The 24,810-nt window shown below is 42.6% G+C and overlaps 1 protein-coding gene and 1 long non-coding RNA gene across 2 annotated transcripts; one reads left to right on the forward strand and one right to left on the reverse strand.

The window, feature by feature from the left end:
• Positions 1 to 6,202: 6,202 nt before the first annotated feature.
• On the forward strand, positions 6,203 to 9,492 carry LOC141108959 (uncharacterized). Its single transcript, XM_073600917.1, has 2 exons — positions 6,203 to 7,256; positions 7,422 to 9,492. Exons 1-2 carry the CDS (start codon positions 6,203 to 6,205, stop codon positions 8,942 to 8,944), a joined length of 2,577 nt encoding a protein of 858 aa, XP_073457018.1. The 3' UTR covers positions 8,945 to 9,492.
• Positions 9,493 to 13,616: 4,124 nt separating this feature from the next.
• Positions 13,617 to 23,342, reverse strand: LOC141107204 (uncharacterized). Its single transcript, XR_012235811.1, has 3 exons — positions 23,221 to 23,342; positions 14,000 to 14,377; positions 13,617 to 13,886 (listed from the first exon to the last, which is right to left on the reverse strand). It is a non-coding gene; the product is annotated as an uncharacterized lncRNA (long non-coding RNA).
• Positions 23,343 to 24,810: the final 1,468 nt, after the last annotated feature.

Genomic DNA, 24,810 nt, shown 5'->3' on the forward strand with positions numbered 1-24,810 from the left:
GGGGGGGGGGTTCTTTCTATTTTGTATGTTCAATTACACCTTTATATCTATTTTTATATTGACAATTGGTTTAGATATTTTTTTAAACCATGCGATTCTACGGGTTATGTATATGTGTGTATATCCATCTTTTATGCTACACCACATCCTCTAAACAAAATCATCCATCTTCTTTGTCGTCCTCTTTCCTCCTCCATCTTAGTTCATCTCATCCTCTATCTTCTTACTCCCCTTTTAATCATATATCTTCCATCTATCCTCCTCTTCCACCTGCTCTATTCTCCATTGTATTCCTCTGTTCTCTATTCTCCACTGTATTCCTCTACTTCTATTCTCCACTGTATTCCTCTACTTCTATTCTCCACTGTATTCCTCTACTTCTATTCTCCACTGTATTCCTCTACTTCTATTCTCCACTGTATTGCTCTATTCTCTATTCTCCACTGTATTCCTCTATTCTCCACTGTATTCCTCTACCTCTATTCTCCACTGTATTCCTCTACTTCTATTCTCTAACTCTATCTTCCACCGAACTCATGATTTATGCACCATCACATTGTCTATTCTTCATCTTTCATTTTCGTCCTCTCCCTCCTCCTTCATCCACTATCTTTCATCGTTCTCCACCTCCCCATTTTCCTTCACCTACAAACTTTATTCACCATCTCATCCACTATCTTGCTCTGTCCTCCTCCTCCTTTTCCACTTTCATCCTCGTCCACCATACTATTCCACCTTATTCTCTATACTCCACCATCGTCCTACTCCTGGTCCTTCCTCTATCCTATTTATCCTCCTCATCAATATTCCAGCACCGCCACCTTCTAACATCCTTCTCATCATCTATCCTAATTCTCACCTACTTATCCTTTATACTCATCCTAAGATATGGATCTCTTTATCTCCCTTTCTTTATCTCCCTTTCTTTATCTCATTTACTCTTCTCTCTCCTCCCTCCCTGCCTCCTTCCACTTGCTTTTCACTCTCCAACACTTCTCTCTTCACTTGCTCACTCTTCTTATTTTCTCTCTCTCTCTCTCCTCGCTTGCTCTTCACTCGCTCAATCTTTTTTTTTCTCTCTCCTCACTCGCTCTTCACTCGCTCACTCTTCACTCACTTACTCTTCATTAGCTCACTCTTTTTTTTATTTCTCCCTCTCTCTCTCCTCGCTTGCTCTTCACTCGCTCACTCTTCACTCGCACACTCTTCTTGTTTTCTCTCTCTCTATCCTCGCTCGCTCTTCACTCGCTCGTTCTTCACTCACTCACTCTTTTTTTTCTCTCTCTCTCCTCGCTCACTTTTCACTCGCTCACTCTTCACTAGCACGCTCTTCTTACTCTCTCTCTCTCTCTCCTCGCTTGCTCTTCACTGGCTCACTCTTCATTCGCTCGCTCTTCACTTGCTCACTCTTTTTTTTCTCTCTCTCTCCTCGCTTGCTCTTCACTCGCTCACTCTTCACTCGCTCACTCTTCACTCGCTCACTCTGCACTCGCTCACTCTTCATTAGATCACTCTTTTTTTTTCTCTCTCTCTCTCTCTCCTCGCTCGGTCTTCACTCGCTTGCTCTTCAATCGCTCACTCTTCATTAGCGCACTCTTCTTATTTTCTCTCTTTCGCTCGCTCTTCACTCACTCACTCTTTTTTTTTCTCTCTCCTCGCTTGCTCTTCACTCGCTCACTCTTCATTAGCTCACTCTTTTTCTTTCTCTCTCTCTCTCTCCTTGCTTGCTCTTCACTCACTTGCTCATCACTCGCTCACTCTTTTTTTCTCTCTCTCTCCTCGCTCGCTCTTCACTCGCTCACTCTTCATTAGCTCACTCTTTTCTCTCTCTCTATCCTCACTTGCTCTTCACTCGCTTACTCTTCACTCGCTCACTCTTTTTTTTCTCTCTCTCTCCTCGTTTGCTCTTCACTCGCTCACTCTTCGCTCGCTCTTCACTCACTCACTCTTTTTTTTTCTCTCTCTCCTCGCTTGCTCATCACTCGCTCACTCTTCACTTGCTCACTCTTTTTCTTTCTCTCTCTCTCCTCGCTTGCTCTTCACTCGCTCACTCTTTACTCGCTCACTCTTTTTTTTTCTCTCTCTCCTCGCTCGCTCTTCACTCGCTCACTCTTCATTAGCTCACTCTTTTTTTCTCTCTCTCTCTCTCTCTCTATCCTCGCTTGCTCTTAACTCGCTCACTCTTCACTCACTCACTCTTTTTTTTCTCTCTCCTTGCTTGCTCTTCACTCGCTCACTCTTCGCTCGCTCTTCACTCGCTCACTCTTTTTTTTTCTCTCTCTCTCTCCTCGCTTGCTCTTCACTCGCTCACTCTTCATTAGCTCACTCTTTTTCTTTCTCTCTCTCTCTCTCTCCTTGCTTGCTCTTCACTCACTTGCTCATCACTCGCTCACTCTTTTTTTTCTCTCTCTCTCCTCGCTCGCTCTTCACTCGCTCACTCTTCATTAGCTCACTCTTTTCTCTCTCTCTATCCTCACTTGCTCTTCACTCGCTTACTCTTCACTCGCTCACTCTTTTTTTTCTCTCTCTCTCCTCGTTTGCTCTTCACTCGCTCACTCTTCGCTCACTCTTCACTCACTCACTCTTTTTTTTCTCTCTCTCCTCGCTTGCTCATCACTCGCTCACTCTTCATTAGCTCACTCTTTTCTCTCTCTCTATCCTCACTTGCTCTTCACTCGCTTACTCTTCACTCGCTCACTCTTTTTTTTCTCTCTCTCTCCTCGTTTGCTCTTCACTCGCTCACTCTTCGCTCACTCTTCACTTGCTCACTCTTTTTCTTTCTCTCTCTCTCCTCGCTTGCTCTTCACTCGCTCACTCTTTTTTTTTCTCTCTCTCCTCGCTCGCTCTTCACTCGCTCACTCTTCACTCGCTCACTCTTTTTTTTTCTCTCTCTCCTCGCTCGCTCTTCACTCGCTCACTCTTCATTAGCTCACTCTTTTTTTCTCTCTCTCTCTCTCTCTCTATCCTCGCTTGCTCTTAACTCGCTCACTCTTCACTCACTCACTCTTTTTTTTTCTCTCTCCTTGCTTGCTCTTCACTCGCTCACTCTTCGCTCGCTCTTCACTCGCTCACTCTTTTTTTTTCTCTCTCTCTCTCCTCGCTTGCTCTTCACTCGCTCACTCTTCACTAGCACACTCTTCTTATTTTCTCTCTCTCTCCTCGCTTGCTCTTCGCTTGCTCACTCTTCACTTGCTCACTCTTGCTCTTCACTCACTTGCTCATCACTCGCTCACTCTTCACTCACTCACTCTTCATTAGCTCACTTTTTTCTCTCTCTCTCTCTCTCTCGCTCTCTCTCTCCTCGCTTGCTCTTCACTCACTCACTCTTCACTCGCTCTTCACTCACTCACTCTTTTTTTTTCTCTCTCTCCTTGTTTGCTCTTCACTCGCTCACTCTTCATTAGCTCCCTCTTTTTTTTTCTCTCCTCGCTTGCTCTTCATTAGCACACTCTTCTTATTTTCTCTCTCTCCTCGCTTGCTCTTCACTCGCTCGCTCTTCACTCGCTCCCTTTTTTATCTCTCTCTCTCTCTCCTCGCTTACTCTTCACTTGCTCACTCTTCATTAGCTTACTTTTCATTAGCTCACTCTTTTTTTTCTCTCTCTCCTCACTCGCTCTTCACTCGCTCACTCTTCATTAGCTCATCCTTTTTTTTTTCTCTCTCTCTCCTCGCTTGCTCTTCACTCGCTCACTCTTCACCAGCACACTCGTCTTATTTTCTCTCTCTCTCTATCCTCGCTCGCTCTTCACTTGCTCGCTCTTCACTCGCTCACTCTTTTTTTCCTCTCTCTCTCCTCGCCTGCTCTTCACTCACTCACTCTTCACTCGCTCGCTCTTCACTCGCTCATTCTTTTTTTCTTTTCTCTCTCTCCTCGCTCACTCTTCACTCGCTCACTCTTCACTCGCTCACTCTTCTTATTTTCTTTCTCTATCCTCGCTTGCTCTTCACTCGCTCACTCCTCGCTCACTCTTTTCTATCTCTATCTCTCTCTCTTGCTCTTCACTCGCTCGCTCTTGTCTGTCTATATCTCTCTCTCACTCTTCTCTTGTTTGCTATTCTCTCTCTCCCTCTCTATAATTATTCTTCTTTATATAATAATTTATACAATATTATTTTTTTTTTTGGTATATTATTGATTTCTTTTTATTCAAATGTTTAATAAAATAGAATACTGTTGCTGTCTTTTGTTTTATTTTTTTTTTTGTGCATATATGTGTGTGTGTGTATATATATATATATATATATATATATATATATATATATATATATATATATATATATATATATATATATATATATATATATATATATATATATATGAAGGCCGGTTTACCGGCCTGAAATTATGGGAGGAGCCCGGAGGGTATATAGCCAGACCATCCACAATGGTCTGTGTCAGTTCCAGTGCGCGGTAGCTCACATCACAGGGCTGACTCTTCCCAGCTCGCCTCATGTTCGGCAGTCTGTGCATTCAATCGCAGGTGCACTCCGGCTTTTCATTCGTGGTCTTCGTCGGCGGTTCCCACTCACGGTCGCAGGTAGTATCCAAACTTTCGTGTCATGTGCAAAATCTTGCGGTTTATTATGCTTCTTATCCTGCACCCCTTTTGTGAAAAAACCTGCCCCGGAGTTGTTGTCGCTCATGTCCCGACATCATTCGGCACAGGCATAGTACATTCGTAAAGTTCCTTCTGACAAATATATGATTCATTCGTAGACCCAAGCCTCCAGTTACTGTCGGTCGTTCTCAATATCACTCGCAATAGGCTTCACTGGTCAAAAAATTCATGCTCCATGGGGTTGCCATCTCATTCATTAGGAGATCAGCATATAAATCGTTTGTATAGGTTTCTGTGGCTGATTGAGGTGTGGTTGAGCCCACCTGGTGCCTTCTCTGCACTTGATTAGCCTGGGGGGATGGGTGGTTGATAGGTGTTCAGTTTCACAGTAAGGGATGGCATACACTCTACAACCAATTTGTATCAGATACTCCTTACTACCGATTTATATCGGATTAATTTAATATGTTTTTTACAAACTGATTCATATCAGATGCATTGCAGAGGCCGACTCTACCAACTCACTGCATGTCCTTCAAGATTGGTCGTAGGTTCTATCAATTGTCCCACACTCACTGTCGCAGGTAGTGCTTTCCTGCTACCGAACCGTTACTTTATGTTCCCCTTCGTAAACCACCTACAACTTCGTAGGTCTTACTCGGTTATTCGCACACATCCGTACTTACTGCCTTTCTCCGTTCCTCATTCGAGCCCCTTACGTCCACAACCAATCTGAATCTAGTCGCATAATCAGCGCAAAGATTCGGATCCTCTGCAAAACGAACTCCACCAACCGATCCGAGTCCAGTCGCAGCACCGGCTTAAAGATTCGGATCCTTGGCAATACAAACATCACCAACCGATCCAAGTCCAGTCGCAACACCGGCTCAATGATTCGGATCCTCAGCATACACAAGCACTCACCAACAGTGTGCTTCTTTCATCCCACCGATCCGAGTCCAGTCGCAAACAGCGGCTCTGCGATTCGGATCTTCAGCATACAAGCACTCACCAGCAGTGTGCTTCTTTCATCCGACCAATCTGAGTCCAGTCGCAAAAGCGACTCAATGCTTCAAATCTTTAGCATACACAAGCACTCACCAGCAGTGTGCTTCTTTCATCCCACGATTCGAGTCCAGTCGCAAACAGCGGCTCTGCGATTCGGATCTTCAGCATACAAGCACTCACCAACAGCGTGCTTCTTTCATCCCACCGATCCGAGTCCAGTCGCAAACAGCGGCTCTGCGATTCGGATCTTCAGCATACAAGCACTCACCAACAGCGTGCTTCTTTCATTCAAACCAATCCCAGCCCAGTCGCATACCGGCTCAGTGATCCAAGACCCCCGGCACAGCAAAAAACCCCACCGCACATTCCAAAAAAAAAAAAAAAAAAAAAAAACTTTTACTTTGTAAATCACCGCAAACATTTACGAAATGGCTTCATACAGCCATTCATCTTTCGTAGCAACACGGCTACTCATCAATTTCTCCAACCCTTCCCCCTTTCAGGTCAGTAGAGTTCTTCAGTTGATCCATCCTGCAACAGGTGTGGACAGTATCTTCCTCAGCTTCCCGGTCGACCCAAGTCTCGACCTCAAAAAACTAAAACTCCACTACTAGGACTTCAAGGCAGCGGACACCATGTCGCAGGCCAGCAGCGAGGACCTCGCCTCCACCCCGTCGTCACCTGGGGCAGACTCAGCAAACGACGACTTACAGTCTCTCAGAGCTTGGACCATCCCCAAGCTTACAGCTGAACTACGGCGCAGGGGAATACCTTTCCCTGCGACTGCTAGGAAAGCTGAGCTTTTCAGCTTGCTATTTCCTCCGCCAGCGGCAGCCCAATCGGGCACCCAGGCATCACTACAGTCAATCTCATCAGCAATCACTCAGCTGCACTCCTTGGTGACCACACTATCGGCAGCAGTCACTGATGTCCAGACAAGAGTGGGAACCCTGGAGGTACATCAAGCTGCACCCTCACCATCTACAGTAACCACCGCCACCCCCATGCCTCTCCTTACAGGTACGCCCGACATCTATACCTACGTCCTCCCCGCACATCTCGTCCCAGCAGGCATCAGGAAGGACATCATGGATGGGAAGGACATTAACTTGGCATCCCTCCTCATCGGAGTACACGACCCAGCCGAAAACAAGTCCTATGCGTGGGGAGACGTTTCCGTCGTCCTAAAGGCCAAAGACCATAGGCTTACCCGCAAACTCAATATTGCGGAGTTCGTACTAGCATTTGGCATGTTCAGAGACGTGCTATGCACGGTCAACCCCAACAGGAGAGAGGAGCTGGACCTATACCTACACGCAATAGTAGATCTAGGTTATAAATATGGGGGATGCTCCTTTTATGACTATCACAGGTCATTTTCAGCAAAAGCAGCAGCTAGACTTTCCCAGTTTCAAGTAAAAACCAACTGGAGTACCATCGATACAGAGCTGTTCAGTTGCCATTTTGCTGGCTTACGTTCCCCACTCTGTACCAACTGCCAGTCGTCCACCCATACGGCCAACTGGTGCTCCGAGTCAGGTGGCAGACGCCCCCCCAACCCTCCCTTCTTTCCCAGCGTCACTCGTCACTCAACGGCATTTACTCAGCCGGCTCAGGCAGACAGATTAGGACGACCCATCCAGGCACTAGGGGGAGCAACCATATGCAATAACTTCAACTTTGGGGGTTGTAACTTCCCCCACTGCAAACTACTTCATGTCTGTCTCACATGCCACAAAGCTCACCCCAGGTACGCTTGCGTTATGAAACAGCCTAAACCCGAATGACTAAGCCGAGTGCACGTCGGATAGCTCGCGTTTTACCTCGCCTCACACCCAACACCTTCACTGGCAGCCTTTCTCATCCGGGGATTCACGACAGGCTTTCACACCGGACTTATCACACTCCCAAACACAACTCACGAATGCAAAAACCTGCTGTCAGACGCTACCGACGAGGAAACCATCACCACCCTGCTGCAAACAGAACTAGACTGGGGATACATAATCGGCCCCTTTACACAATCGCCTTTTTCTGTATGGAGAGTCAGCCCTATCGGCCTTGTGAAGGGCAAGTTTTCAAATAAACTTCGTTTAGTTTATGATTTGTCCGCGCCTCATTGTTCCCATATACCCAGTTTAAATTCCCTAATACCTTCAGAAGAGTTTACACTTAAATATTCAACGGTAGACTCAGCTATTCAATCCATCATTCTCGCAGGAGCAGGTGCCTGGTTGTCTAAAGCAGACATCTCGGACGCATTCAAATTGTTGCCAATTGATCCGTGCCTATGGCGGTGGCACGGAATCAAATGGAAAGGTCTATACTATTTCGCCACCAAGTTAACGTTCGGCTCCAAAAGCAGCCCGTGGCTATTCGACACTTTCGCTCAGTCTCTTTCCTGGATTCTCTCACAACATGCGTCCTGTCAGAAAGTGATCCACTACTTAGACGACTTCCTACTCATAGAGAAACCCAACGAGCCCCCAGTTGATCTAAACAGCCTCAGAACAATCTTTCATAATCTTAACGTACCTTTAGCGGATAAGAAGGTAGAAGGCCCGGCACAGATCGCCACCTTCTTGGGTATCATACTCAACACTCACACCATGCAAGCTAGTCTGCCTCCCGACAAATTGACCCGCATCAGGACCGTCATCCACACATTTACTAATACGCAAGGCTGCACAAAAAAGCAACTGCAATCCCTCCTTGGCATGCTGAACTTTGCCATAAGGATCATCCCTCAAGGGCGATCCTTCGTCTCACGTCTCCTGGTGTTCCTTTCCCAGGTACAAGACCCCGACCTAATATTTAAACTAGACAAGGCAGCCGTAGCTGACCTAGCCAGGTGGGACGATTTTCTAATAAACTGGAACGGCATTTCGATGTTTATCCCATCAGCGTCTCCCACTTCACCCCAAATAATCACGGACGCCGCAGCCTCCACAGGTTTTGCAGCTATTTTTGGCCACCACTGGTTCGCAGCACCATGGCCGCCAGAAATACTCTCGATCCCCGGGTTCAGTCAATCCTCCTCGATGTTCGAGATTTACCCCATTGTTGCAGCAGCCCACGTCTGGGGCAACAACTGGGTAGGACAAACAGTGACATTTTCCACAGATAATCTAGCCACAGCCTCTATTATAAACAAAGGTCGCTCCAAGTCCTTGGCCATCATGTCCTTCCTACGCAGGCTGGTGCAACTCTCACTACAGCACCAATTTAATGTCCTCTGCGTTCATATCCCCGGTAAATGCAACACTTCGGCCGACGCGCTATCTCGCTTTAACTACACAACCTTCTTTTCGCAGGAACCTGGAGCCGACCCGACCATGTCTGCTATCCCACATTGGTCACAGCTAACCCTGGATTGAAGCGACATCTTCATGACGCCACTAGTCTGATTAACCAGTCACTATCTCACAATACCCTGAAAGGCTACCATGCTGCCTGGAAAAGCTATCACAGGTTTCTAGAGGCTAACCCCGGGGCTATACCAGGAGATCTCCATCATATCCTGGCCTTCATTTCATACTGCCACACTCAGCTGAAGTTATCCTACAACACTATTAGACTCTACCTAGCTGGCATCCAGCATTTCACCTCTTTTCTAGATCCTAACAAACCATCTTTGTTCGCTACCCATGCGGTCAAGGCCATCCTCCGAGGCATCCACAAGCAGAAACCCCAAGTTAGCGGTAAACGCTTACCAGTCACCAGTGCCATGTTTCGAGACATGTCCACCATACACTCACGCTCACCTTTCGGTTTTTGCCCAGCTTGGTCATCCAAGCTGCCATCTACCTGGCATTTTATGGCTTTCTACGACCCAGCGAATTCACAGTCAGCAGCACCAGTCATAGGGCCTTACGCAGACGCCACCTCACGCGTCACCACAGCCACTTAACGATACACCTCGAGGTATCCAAAACACAACAGTCCGGTCCAGGGGTTGACATCAAGCTCTTCAGAACGCACAACGCCTGGTACCCCGTAGCCATCCTAGATAGTCTATTGGCCCATTTACTTGATCCCTCGCAGGACAGCCCATTGCTGCCGTTCCCGATCAGCCCGCTTAGTACCAACCAGTTCACTACTCACGTCAGGATCCTTCTGCGCAACTTAGGCCTTGACCCCAACCGTTATTCTGGACATTCTTTCCGTATTGGAGCAGCATCAGCAGCCTCACGAAACGGAGTCCCGGACCACGTGATCAGGAAAATGGGAAGGTGGAAATCCACCTGCTTTGCTCGCTATATTCCCAATCCACAAGTAGAAATGTCACGAGCCTTTTGCAAGCTCACTCTGTAAGAAGACCATAAACTTAAATAAAACATTACCTCCCTAAACCAAGCCTTTTTGCGCCCTTCTCTGGCATACCGCCCAGCAGATCTGGGTTTACCATACAGCAGGCCAGGGCACACTTCAGGTCTAGTCTATTTATGTTGTTAGTCTTGTGACGTGTTTATGTGTTTCATATCTATCAGGACGGAGGGCTCCGACTATATATATATATATATATATATAAAATGTGTATATGTATGTAATATACATTTTTGCTATTTATGACACTTAATCATTTAAAAACATACTTTAATATATGTTATTACTATTTGGCATTCATAATTTAAATGTATATATCATTTATTATAATTAAATTAAATGTAATAAAAAAAGTGTGTGTGTAATAAAAAAAAAAAATATATATATATATATATATATATATATATATATATATATATATATATATATATATATATATATATATATATATATATATATATATATATATATATATATATATATATATATATATATATATATATATATATATATATATATATATATATATATTACATTTAATTAATATACATAAAATAAAATTTGTGTTAAACCATTTAATTTACATTTAAACATAACATAGTATTAAATAAAAATGTAGGATTGCGTTAAATATACCTTCTTGTATATTTATTTTTTAATTTAAATACCTTCTAAAAAATATGGTTATATATGTGAATTATTATTTTTTTTTTCAATTTTAATCGACAAAATGATTATATTTTATGCAAATTTTTAATTTTATGTGTTTTTTCTCTCATAGACATGCCTGACTGCATTATTATCCCCTCTTGCGGCCATAGCAATGGTAAAAAAAAAATACAATTTCTTCAAATATTTCCCTTTTCAGCTTTCCAAAAGATGCAGAAGTGATAAAATCTTGGTTGAATAATGCCAGCTTTTTTTTTATCAATAGATTTTTATTGTTTTACATTAGATACATATAGAGACAATGTATACATTATATTTGGACGTAGAGGAGCACACGTTGATCAATGCACATAAACATATACGTGGATCTGTTAACAGGGAATTCTATGTTGATAAACTATGCAGAAAATATAGGATAACACATCTACAAATATAAATGATAACTATATAGCTTTCCCCCAGGATCCCCCATTGGGATCTCTTTGTTACCTGGGGGAAATGCCATGGCAGAGTAATAATGCCAGCTTTGATCCAAGAACGATTGAGGAATTGATTCCGCGGATTCTTGCAGATAAGCGAGGAGATCAATTCAGAATTTGTTCAGCACACTTTGTGGACGATTGTGTTTACTGTTTACATGCAAGGTGTTAGAAGAAAACTTAGAATTGGTTCAGTACCAACCATTTTCATTCCAACTACTGCAAAAAAAAAAACAACCAAACATCAGTTGCAAACAAGAATGTCAAAAAGAGCAAGAACAGAATTCATGATGGCGGGAACCTCACAGTCTGCGAGCAGTTGACGTGACAATGTGCAGTTGCAAGTGCCATAAGGAAGGACAACCAGCAATGATACAACAGAATGAGGTCGGGACACAAACAGGTCTTTTTGATTTACACTTTAACGAGTCCCAAGATAGCTATTTCAAAATAGCAAAAATTGAAGATGTTAAATTAGACCATACATATTATATGTATGATGAGGAATTAATGTCACCGCTCGAAGCATCAACACCCGATGCACACTACAAAAGTAAAAGTGTTGTAACACATGCAAAAATAATGGAAGACATCAAGACTTCCCCAGAAGTGGAACCATGGAGTGTGGTTTCCCCAGGATCATCCGGTTGTCCTACCCCCTGAGAACAGAAACTCTCAAGTCCATTGACAACGTAACATCTGACAGTCCAGACATAAGACCAAAGTGTAAACTTGGTTATTATGATGACCACGAATCCGATGTGGACACACCACGAAAAAGTGATATAAGTTTACTGGAAAGTGTGACTGATACCCAAGAGCAAGATTACCCTATGAATTTTGTCAAGGAAAAAAAATTCATTGTTTTTGAAAGCTTGTTATACCAGCTATTAATAAGCATGCTGTGTCCCGATAAAACATGCTGTTCCAGAATTCTCAAAATAGAAAAAAAAAAACAATTGGCACAATGGTTGTGGTGTATTCCACGTGTATCTTGCTGCATCGTTTGAAATTGTGGCAAAGCCAACCAAAATGAAATCATTATGCAGCAGGCAATGTACTATTGGCAGGTGCCATATGTCTAACTGGTGGTACTTATGCTAAAATTAAAGAAATATTTGATTTATCAGGAATAGCCATATTTGGTAAATCAACATTCAATCTTTCTCAAAGAAAATGAATATTCCCTGCTATCGATCACAATTGGAATTTAAATCATGCTGAAATGATTAATGAATTAATGTAATTTTTTATTCTGGGTTTTGTTCTATATTATATAATGACATTTTTATTGTTTTAAAATTATATTATTTATAATGTTTGTTTGCAGTGTGATTTGGTTGTATTTTACTTAAAATAAAAATTTAATTTGAGACCTTTGAATTTATTTTAACTACATATGTAATAAGTGTGTTTTAATTTGTGAATATAAATATAAAAGAAAAAAGATTAAATACATTAAAACCTCTATTCCTGGTTGGTGATGGGCAGTGCGACAGCCCAGGATTTAGCGCAAAATACTCAACTTACACCTTTTATGGATATCATTTCCCAAAAAATTGTGGACTTTGAATTGGTGCAGGTGTCCCAAACTACATTGTTGGTAGCAATGGAAAAATTTGGCTTCACCAAAACCTTAGACCGGATACGGGAACAAAATTTGGATGTTAAAATTGTAGGACTATGCAAAAAATCTAAAAAGAAAATTGATTCAAATCTCCAAAAAAAAAAAAGGATTTTCGTCCAATTTTGCCATGGTTTGGAGCCATACTTACCCATTTTTATTGGTGTAGCAGAACATCCGTAGGGGACGAGTGAAAGTTAAATGTTCCGGCCGAAATTATACTTTTTAAATAAAAATACCCCTATAGTACACAAGCTTAATGTATTCTAGTAAAGTTAGTCTGTAAACTAAGGTCTGTTTTGTTAGTTTATAGCAGTAGTTTGTTATTTTATAAACTTACAGCCGGCCACAGCCATCTTAAGTGTGGGCATCTGAAGCCAGACTGTATTACTTCCTGGATCTCATCCTTGCAGATCTCGCACATGCTCAGTGTAGCACAAGCAGTGTAATAGGTTTCAGGTCAGGTTTCCATAGCAACGGCAGTGTCAGAGGAAGTTGCCGCCCCTTCCCAGAAGGCATTGCAAACAGGAAATGATGCGATGGGCCACGGCCAGGGAGGAGGAAGTGAAAAATGAATACAACAGATATACAGTAGGTGCTGAGAATTTTTTTTTTTTAAATATCCAATTCGTTTACAGTGCAGTTTACTGAGGGATGCTGGGTGGAACTCCACTTTAATGAGCATGTGTGGAAAGTTGGAGAAATTACACATAATTGCAAGCATTCTAAAGATTATGATATATATATATATATATATATATATATATATATAAAATTATATTATCTATAATGTTTGTTTGCTGTGTGATTTGGTTGTATTTTACTTAAAATAAAAATAAATTTAATTTGAGATCTTTGAATTTATTTTAACTACATATGTAATAAGTGTGTTTTAATTTGTGAATATAAATATAACAGAAAAAAAGATAAAATACATTAAAAAAACATTAATTTATTTAAATATAATTTTTATTAACTGTAAAAGACAAACATTTAAAAAAAAAAACATAAAATCAAAATTTAAAAGAAAAGAAAAAAATAACTAAAAAAAACATTTCACCAGCATTGTAGTCATTACAGTACAGAAAGCAAACATTCGGGTCGGGAAACACTTCACGCACAGCATTTACGGCACAAGAAGGAATCACCTTTCTGTTTCCCTTCCCTAAGATGCCATATATCCAGGCAATGAATGTTCTATAGGCCATTTTCCACAATCTTCTTTAAAAAAGAAAAAAAATAAAATAACATTTTTAGTAATAATTTTTTTTTTTTTTTTTTTTTTTTAAGATAGCACATATTTATTAATTAAGCAATTGTAGTATCTCACTTACCGATTATTATTAGCATCCACTTGCGGGAAACCTTCCAAGTGATGACAAAGATGTGCGATCCTTACATGTTCTGGATGTACTATTTGTGACTTGAAGGTATCGGCTTGAGTAATACAAGTGAGTCCCTCCGGGATATAAAGAGCAACCTCATCAATCTCTTGGCAGCAGCGTGACTCCACTTGGGTTGGCATGGGTATACAGTGTTCACATATGCACCATTAAATGTCCCTGATTTTGTCCATTTCTTGATCTTCCGATTCTACAGCGGAGGAATCAACGTTGTTTCCTAACAATTCTACAGGTCGGATTCACAGGAAATGCTGGATCATCCTCCGGGGCAGGATATCTAGCAAATAATTGTTGTAACAGCATATTTCTCTAATAATAAAAAATAAATAAAAAAATTAAGGATTTGTGAACTCACATTTGAGAGATTATTTATATATTATTAACCACTTCACGCCAATCCTATAGCAGAATGATGTCCGGGCGGTGGTTCAGTTATCCTGACTAGGCATCATATGACATCCTGCCGGATAACAGCCACCGCACGCCCGAGGGGGGTGAGCATCGCAGCGATCTGTGATGCGGTGTGTCAGTCTCACACACTTCTACAACGATCTTGGTAAAGAGCCTCCGACGCAGGCTCTTTACCACGTGATCATCCGTGCCCAATCACGACTGATCATGATGTAAACAGGAAGAGCCGTTGATCAGCTTTTCATAACTTGCGTCTGACAGACGTGAGTAGAGGAGAGCCAATCGGAGGCTTATCTGACAGGGGGTCGGAATATTTGTTTTTACTTGTTGGGCCAAAAAAATGCAAATCGAAGAGGTGAGCAAATACCACCAAATTAAAGCTCTATTTGTGGGACCTAATTGATAAAAAATTTGTTTGGGTACAGTGTAGCATAACTGCGCAATTGTCTTTCAAATTGCAACAGCACTGAAAACTGAAAATTGGCTTGGGGAGGAAGTGCCTGGTATTGAAGTGATTAAATATATATATATATAATGGAAAGAAAGACAGAGAAAGATGGGAAAGAGAGACATACAACTACATATAGAGCTAAAAACCATGAATTTGGATTGAACTTACCCTTTCCTCATGTGTCACTGTATATGTGTGTGTGTGTGTGTGTATATATATATATATATATATATATATATATATATATATATATATATATATATATATATATATATATATATACTCAAAGGTACACCCCTCACATTTTAGTAAATATTCTATTCTATCTTTTCATGTGACAACACTGAAGAAATTACACTTTGCTACAATGTAAAGTAGTGAGTGTACAGCTAGTATAACAGTGTAAATTTTCTGTCCCCTCAAAATAACTCAACACCACCATTAATGTCTAAACCGCTGGCAACAAAAGTGAGTACACCCCTAAGTGAAAATGTCCAAATTGGGCCCAATTAGCCATTTTCCTCACCCCTGTGTCATGTGACTCGTTAGTGTTACAATGTCTCAGGTGTGGATGTGGAGCAGGTGTGTTAAATTTGGTGTTATCGCTCTCAATCTCTCATACTGGTCACTTGAAGTTAACCACTTGAGCCCCGGACCATTATGCTGCCTAAGGACCAGAGGTCTTTTTCCAATTTGGCACTGCGTCGCTTTAACTGCTAATTGCGCGGTCATGCAATGCTGTACCCAAATGAAATTTACGTCCTTTTCTTCCCACAAATAGAGCTTTCTTTTGATGGTATTTGATCACCTCTGCAGTTTTTATTTTTTGCGCTATAAACGGAAAAAGACCGAAAATTTTGAAAAAAAAATGATATTTTCTACTTTTTGTTATAAAAAAAATCCAATAAACTAAATTTTAGTCATACATTTAGGCCAAAATGTATTCGGCCACATGTCTTTGGTAAAAAAAAATGTCAATAAGCATATATTTATTGGTTTGCGCAAAAGTTATAGTGTCTACAAACTAGGGTACATTTTCTGTAATTTACACAGCTTTTAGTTTATGACTGCCTATGTCATTTCTTGAGGTGCTAAAATGGCAGGGCAGTACAAAACCCCCCCAAATGACCCCATTTTGGAAAGTAGACACCCCAAGGAAATTGCTGAGAGGCATGTTGAACCCATTGAATATTTATTTTTTTTTTTGTCCCAAGTGACTGAATAATGACAAAAAAAAAAAAAAAAATATTTACAAAAAGTTGTCACTAAATGATATATTGCTCACACAGGCCATAGGCCTATGTGGAATTGCACCCCAAAATACATTCAGCTGCTTCTCCTGAGTATGGGGATACCACATGTGTGGGACTTTTTGGGAGCTTAGCCGCGTACGGGGCCCCGAAAACCAAGCACCGCCTTCAGGATTTCTAAGGGTGTAAATTTTTGATTTCACTCTTCACTGCCTATCACAGTTTCGGAGGCCATGAAATGCCCAGGTGGCACAAAACCCCCCCAAATGACCCCATTTTGGAAAGTAGACACCCCAAGCTATTTGCTGAGAGGCATATTGAGTCCATGGAATATTTTATATTTTGACACAAGTTGCGGGAAAGTGACACTTTTTTTTTTTTTTTTTTTGCACAAAGTTGTCACTAAATGATATATTGCTCACAAAGGCCATGGGCATATGTGGAATTGCACCCCAAAATACATTTAGCTGCTTCTCCTGAGTATGGGGATACCACATGTGTGGGACTTTTTGGGAGCCTAGCCGCATACGGGGCCCCGAAAACCAAGCACCGCCTTCAGGATTTCTAAGGGTGAAAATTTTTGATTTCACTCTTCACTGCCTATCACAGTTTCGGAGGCCATGGAATGCCCAGGTGGCACAACCCCCCCCCCCCCCCCAAATGACCCCATTTTGGAAAGTAGACACCCCAAGCTATTTGCTGAGAGGCATGGTGAGTATTTTGCAGCTCTCATTTGTTTTTGAAAATGAAGAAAGACAAGAAAAAACTTTTTTTTTTTTCTTTTTTCAATTTTCAAAACTTTGTGACAAAAAGTGAGGTCTGCAAAATACTCACTATACCTCTCAGCAAATAGCTTGGGGTGTCTACTTTCCAAAATGGGGTCATTTGGGGGGGTTTTGTGCCACCTGGGCTTTCCATGGCCTCCGAAACTGTGATAGGCAGTGAAGAGTGAAATCAAAAATTTACGCCCTTAGAAAGCCTGAAGGCGGTGCTTGGTTTTTGGGGTCCCGTACGCGGCTAGGCTCCCAAAAAGTCTCACACATGTGGTATCCCCATACTCAGGAGAAGCAGCAGAATGTATTTTGGGGTGTAATTTCACATATTCCCATGCAGTGTTGCCAACCGCCCGTAGATTTACGGGCAGCCCGTAAAAATGACCCATTTTTCGGGGCGCCCGTGAATGCCCGTTACGGGCACCGGTGCCCGTAAAAATGATGGCCGCGAGCCGGCCACGCAACTGCGCATGCGCCGTTCCGAAGCCGGCCGGGCTCGGGAAAGCTCGTACGCGCTCGGCCGGGCGGCGCATGCGCAGTAACGTAATACCGCCGCCCGGCGCCATTTTCGAATTGATCGAGCGCGGCCGCGGCGGCAAGGCAAGCTGACAGCTGAGCTGAGCCAGGGCCAGGCGACTCTGCCACTGGAGCAGCAGGTCTCGGAGGCTGAGCAGCACGCGCCGGCGGAATGGAGGGGAGCCCTGCATCCAGGACCAGGCAATCCAGAGTCTACGGGGACCGGGGGGAGTCTGGGACAGAGTGACAGCCCAGCCGACGGTGACAGAAGGTGATGGTGGCAGAGGGGGATGGACTGGAGCAGGTCGTGTTGGTGGCAGAGGGGGATGGTGGCAGAGGGGGGTGGACTTGAGCAGGTCCTGTTGGTGGCAGAGGGGGATGGTGGCAGAGGGGGGTGGACTGGAACAGGTGGTGTTGGTGGCAGAGGGGGATGGAGGCAGTCTGGCAGAGGGGGGTGGAGGCAGGGTATGATGGTGGCAGAGGGGGATTGTGGCAGGGGCTGATGGTGGCAGAGGGGGTGAAGGCAGGGTATGATGGTGGCAGGGGGTGATGATGGCAGAGGGGGATGGAGCAGGTGGTGATGGTGGCAGAGGGGGATAGTGGCAGAGGGGGATGGAGGCAGTCTGGCAGAGGGGGGATAGTGGTAGGGGGTGATGGTGGCAGAGGGGGATGGAGGCAGGGTGTGATGGTGGCAGAGGGGGGTGGAGACATGGTATGATGGTGGCAGAGGGGTCAGTGGCAGAAGGGGATGGTGGCAGAGGGGGATGGACTGGAGCAGGTGGTGTTGGTGGCAGAGGGGGATGGTGGCAGAGGGGGGTGGACTGGAGCAGGTGGTGATGGTGGCAGAGGGGGATGGAGGCAGTCTGGCAGGGAGTAATGGTGACAGGTGATGGAGGCAGGAGGTGATTGGACTAGATAATTCCTTATTATGTCGAAAATACCAAAAATATGTTTTTTTACCTTAAAATCTACCTTAAATCACATTGCTATTTGCTTAGCATACCTGTTTGTAGCCTAAATACTGAAATTTACACCTAAAAATGTAATTTTGTGAAATGCCAGTAAAAACGTGGTGGTGCCAGTAAATTTTGGGTGTTGTGCCAGTAAATTTCAATCTGGTAGGTTGGCGACACTGTTCCCATGGCATGTTTGAGCAATATATCATTTAGTGACAACTTTGTGCAAAAAAAAAAAAAAAAAATTTGTCTCTTTCCCGCAACTTGTGTCGCAATATAAAATATTCCATGGACCCGACATGCCTCTCAGCAAATAGCTTGGGGTGTCTACTTTCCAAAATGGGGTCATTTGGGGGGGGTTTTGAACTGTCCTGGCATTTTATGCACAACATTTAGAAGCTTATGTCACACATCACTCACTCTTCTAACCACTTGAAGACAAAGCCCTTTCTGACACTTTTTGTTTACATGAAAAAGTTATTTTTTTTTGCAAAAAAATTACTTTGAACCCCCAAACATTATATATTTTTTTAAAGCAAATGCCCTACAGATTAAAATGATGGGTGTTTCATTTTTTTTTTTTCACACAGTATTTGCGCAGCGATTTTTCAAACGCATTTTTTGGGGAAAAAACACACTTTTTTAAATTTTAATGCACTTAAACCCACTATATTGCCCAAATGTTTGATGAAATAAAAAAGATGATCTTAGGCCGAGTACATGGATACCAAACATGACATGCTTTAAAATTGCGCACAAACGTGCAGTGGCAACAAAATAAATACATTTTTAAAAGCCTTTAAAAGCCTTTACAGGTTACCACTTTAGATTTACAGAGGAGGTCTACGGCAAAAATTACTGCCCTCGATCTGACCTTCGCGGCGATACCTCACATGCATGGTGCAATTGCTGTTTACGTTTGACGACAGACCGCCGCTTGCGTTCGCCTTAGCGCGAGAGCAGGGGGCGACAGGGGTGCTTTTTTTTTTTTTTTAATAATTTTTATTGTTATCTCGGGGAATGTAAATATCCCCTATGATAGCAATAGGTAGTGACAGGTACTCTTTTTTTGAAAAAATTGGGGTCTATTAGACCCTAGATCTCTCCTCTGCCCTCAAAGCATCTGATGACACCAAGATCGGTGTGATAAAATGCTTCCCCAATTTCCCAATGGCGCTATTTACATCTGGCGAAATCTAAGTCATAAAATGCTTGTAGCTTCCGGTTTCTTAGGCCATAGAGATGTTTGGAGCCACTCTGGTCTCTGATCAGCTCTATGGTCAGCTGGCTGAATCACCGGCTGCATTCTCAGGTTCCCTGTTGAGACAGGAGAGCCAGAGAAAAACACGGAAGACGGTGGGGGGGGGGGGATTCCCTCCCACGGCTTGTAAAAGCAGTCTAGAGGCTAATTAGCCGCTAGGATTGCTTTTACATGAAAGCCGACCGCTGGCTGAAAAGAATGATACCAAGATGATACCTAAACCTGCAGGCATCATTCTGGTATAACCATTCAAAGTTGTGAATGGCGTACCTGAAGACAAAAAAATGGTTAACAATAAAGCACAGTAAACGGTAAAGTATAAAAAATTGCATACCTGAAAAGCAAACATGATAAAACATAATAACAATAAAACATTGCAGAATAGAATACAGTAAAAAAGAGCAGAACAAGAGAGAGAGAATAGAGAGAGAGAGAACAATAAAACGACAACTATTTTTTTAAATTTTTTATATATTTTTTTTTTTTTTTTTACACTTTTTTTGTAACTTACTTTTATAACGGTAACCGGTTCCAGGTTCGGGTCTCTCAAAATGCGATGGCATCTTGGGAGACCCTGTGAAAGTGTGCCTAGTCTGTGCAATGCTGTACCCTACGCTAATACTCAACTAATGAATGGTAGCGTTCAAAACATTCACCAATGCAAAGACCAGGATTGTCAGGACAGGAGGGACAATAATAGCGGGTGTCACGCCTATATCCGCGCTTGCTGCAGACACGACATCTTTTTTGGGGGTTCGTTGGGTAGGGGTACTCGGGAGGACATAAAGAAAATGCCTCTCATGCAGCCGACTGCATTTGGTTGGGGATGTGAATGGGGGAAGTACGGGTGCTGCAGAAGTGGTGGGTTCCCAATTAGGATTGGCGAATGCAGCAGGAAGGGCACTATGGGCACGATGGGCCTGTGTTTGTCTTCTTGGTGGCAGCGCGACACTACTTGTGCTTGCCACCTCACCAGCTTGAACTGCACTTATGGGACTCGCCACGTCACCAAGTGTTACTGCAGTGCTGGTTTGACTACGACCAGGGAGTACTAGGCCGCTGGCGCTTGCCAGTTCAATAAAAAGCTACCAAAAAAACTGTTAGCGATCGCAGGGATCAGGCCTGACTCTGCGAACGCTGCAGTTATGCGTTTAGTGTTTTGTAAGTGACAGTGATCGATCGATACTGCACTTGGGTGGGCTGGGCCGGGCGGAGGGGCAAAATGCAGGTGCTAGCAGGTATCTGGGCTGATCCCGCTAACACTGCGTTTATGGGAACCCTAAACTGCTGGGGACGCTAGTATAGATCTGATCGGATCAGATATTGATCCGATCAGATACTATACCACTAAGGGAGGTGTACGGTGCGTGCGTGGGTGTTAGCGGTACTGGCGCTAATCTGACGCTGCTTGGGGCTGGTGCTTGCCAGTTCACCAAAATACTACCAAAAAAACTGTTAGCGATCGCAGGGATCAGGCCTGACTCTGCGAACGCTGCAGTTATGCATTTAGTGTTTTGTAAGTGTCAGTGATCGATCGATACTGCACTTTGGTGGGCTGGGCTGGGCCGGGCGGAGGGGCAAAACGCAGGTGCTAGCAGGTATCTGGGCTGATCCCGCTAACACTGTGTTTTTGGGAACCCTAAACTGCTGGGGACGCTAGTATAGATCTGATCGGATCAGATATTGATCCGATCAGATACTATACCACTAAGGGAGGCGTATGCTGCGTGCGTGGGTGTTAGCGCTACTGGCGCTAATCTGACGCTGCCTGGGGCAAAGCATATCACCGCCGGGCGATCAGGGGGCTAAACCTTTATTCGGTAATAAACGGCGGGTGCCCTGACACTAAAAAAAATAAACAAACTAACCAGCGTCACCCGTAACACTTATACGGTGATCAGTGGTGAAAGGGTTAACTAGGGGGCCATCAAGGGGTTAAAACATTTATTCGGTAGTATATGGGGGTCCCTGTCGCTATAAAACGCTGACGGCGAACCTAAATATTTAGGTCCCTAACTAGCGTCACCAGCGACACTAATACAGCGATCAGAAAAATGATTGCTTAGCGACACTGGTGACGGGGGGTGATCAAGGGGTTAAAACTTTATTAGGGGGGCTTAGGGGGGTATCCTAGACCTAAAGGGGGGTAATACTAACTGTCCCAACACTGTAACTGTCACAAACTGACACTATGCAGTAATCAGAAAAAAAAAAAAACTGCTGGTGTCAGTTTGTGACAGGGGGGGGGTGATCGGGGGGCGATCGGGGTGTTTAGTGTGCCTGGCATGTTCTACTGTGTGTGTGTAGTGTTGTGCACTCACATACCTGTCTTCTCTCCTCGGGCCGGAACGGAAATTACCGAGCCGAGGAGAGATGACATCATTTCCTTTGCTGCTGTTTAGCATACAGCAGCAAAGGAATGATGTGATTGGCCGGCGGCGATCGCGAGGGGGGGGCCACGAACGGATGGTCTCCCCCTCACCTCTGATCGCCGCTGGACAAAAGACGACCGCCTCGGGCACCGGGGGGGGTCCGATCGGACCCCCCACCCGCGGAAGGCAAATCACGTATATGTACGTGATTTTGCCTGTCTGTGCCACCTTGCCGACGTAAATCGGCGTGAGGCGGTCGTCAAGTGGTTAAACATGGCACCTCATGGCAAAATACTCTCTTACAATAAAAATAAATTATGGTTCTGGGAAATGTCGGCGATTGTAACACAGTCAATTTCTGGATGACACATGCCATGGTAGCTGGGTGCGAGGCCATAAGATAGACTAGGTGAAAAGTGTAAAATCAATGGTGAAGAACGGAGCAGGACTGGACTGGCTGGGAACAGTAGTCCACCAAGCAGCACATGTAACTAATTAACTGAACCGCCAGGGAGGGGTAATGGAGGCCTCTGGCCTAGTAACAGCACCTAAATACAACCATCAAGTTGGGATATATATATATAGATATATATCTATATATATCTATATATATAGATATATATATATATATATATATATCTATATCTATCCCAAAGCATGCTAATTAGTGAGCTGACTGCAAAAAAATAAGGCGACCTTGTATTGTTTTTTATGGCCAGGATTAGAAATGTTACCATAACAACTGGCAGAGAGAGATAAAAAAAAAATGGGGGGGGTTAGAGATAAGGAGAAAGCTAACAAATAGGGTCTAGTTATATATCTTTCTTGGGATGAAAATACACACACAATATATCAATATATATCTATATCTATATCTACACATATTATTTGTATTTTTATATAGATATATATATTTATATCTATCGATCTATCGATCTATCTATCGATCGATCGATCTAAAAAATACATAAATAATATATTGTATGTATATATATGTGTATGTATGTGTATATATATATATATATATGTGTGTGTGTGTGTGTGTATGTGTGTATATATATATATGTTGCTAAATGTATGTAGAGAGAGATACAGATTATATATATATCTATATATTTTAAATTAATAAATTATATGTTGCTAAATGCCTGTAAAAACCCACCTTATCCAAGCGCTGGAAATACACTGCTTGGAAGGTTAGGCATTTCTTTCTTTTATTATCTCCATGCTTAGTTTATTTTAGTTGTCATAACAACAGGGCGGGACCTTACTCCGTCGCTGCCTATTGTTATGGCAACTATACAAACTAACGGCGATACGAGCGCCGTTTAACTGCGCATGCGCGAGAAGGAGAGGTGCATGCTGGTTACCCAGCATGCTCCTCTCTACCGAAAACCAGGAAGAATAATCAACTAGGCTTCACATGCCCATAGCTAAAATGGAAACTGCCACAAGATCGCTGGCAAGAAAGGAAGTAAGTTTTTAAATATATTAAAGAACTGATCAAGCATAATTGATATGTGATAATGCATAGCTAGTATATGAATTTTGAGATAGAACAAAAATATATATATATATTATATATTATATTATGAACTCCACTTTAAAAATAAAACTAGTTAAAAATGACATAGATATCTAATGTAACTTATCCCCCATCACAAACATGGTTTCCTAGATTGGGTATACCATGTGTGGTCAAAACATTCTTTGGCTCCCTCTAGTGGGGGAATTAAAATACCAAGTTGGATTTTGAAGTAGAAATGGTTGATTGTATTACAGTATGATAACAAAAAAGTTTTTTTTCTTGTTTTGTTTTTTTATGTTCTTTAAAAAAAAATTATAAATAGTTATTTATGAAAAGGAAGGGAATAAAGGTGGGAGCTAGCCCTATTTAACCACATAGCGTAATGCTGCATGTAGCAAACCAAAAGAAGAATATCAAAATAAGACATAGATAACATCAAAAAGGGTTTAAACCCTGTTAGAGGAAAACTGGGAAAAAATTTTCATGTACGCACATAAAGGTTCACTAAATGTCGCCACTCAAGAATGCGGCTTTAAAATCATCACTAGATGGTATAGAACCCCTACCTTATTGCACAAGTTCTCACCCCAGACCTTTGACAGGTGTTGGAGATGCAAAATTGAGGTGGGCTTGATGATTCACATCTGGTGGACTTGCCCGCTTATCCAAAACTTTTGGAAAATGGTTCATGAAACCATTACGTCAATCACCTCAGAAAACTTAAGTTTTAACCCAGCACAATACCTGCTACACTATAATTCATTACCCAAAAGACAATACCTAAAGTCTCTAACTATGTTTATGATAAATGCTGCAAGACATTGTATCCCTTGCCACTGGCGCTCTAATTCTATCCCATCAAAAATAGAATGGTTTCGCAGAATAAACAAGATAGAAAGTATAGAAGAACTCATAAGCATATCTCAAGAAAAAATAATTAACTTTGCTTCAACATGGCATAAATGGATAGAATTCATAAACTCTCAGTCCTACAAAGCAATCAATATTTAATGACAAAAACCACTGTCGAGAAACAAGATTTATAAGAAGGTTCAAGAAATAACACACGGAAAATATAAATTGTTTGCCCACTCTCATCTTCCCCTTTTTTTTTTTTTTCTCTCTCTCTTCTTTCTCCCTTCCTCCCCTCCCCCTCTCTCCCTTCTCCATTAAGACACAGTTTAAGCTAGTTAATGATTACTACTTCATTACAAGAATACCTCG

Source organism: Aquarana catesbeiana, linkage group LG09 (genome assembly GCF_042186555.1).
Source record: "Aquarana catesbeiana isolate 2022-GZ linkage group LG09, ASM4218655v1, whole genome shotgun sequence".
In the NCBI taxonomy this organism is placed as follows: domain Eukaryota; kingdom Metazoa; phylum Chordata; class Amphibia; order Anura; family Ranidae; genus Aquarana; species Aquarana catesbeiana.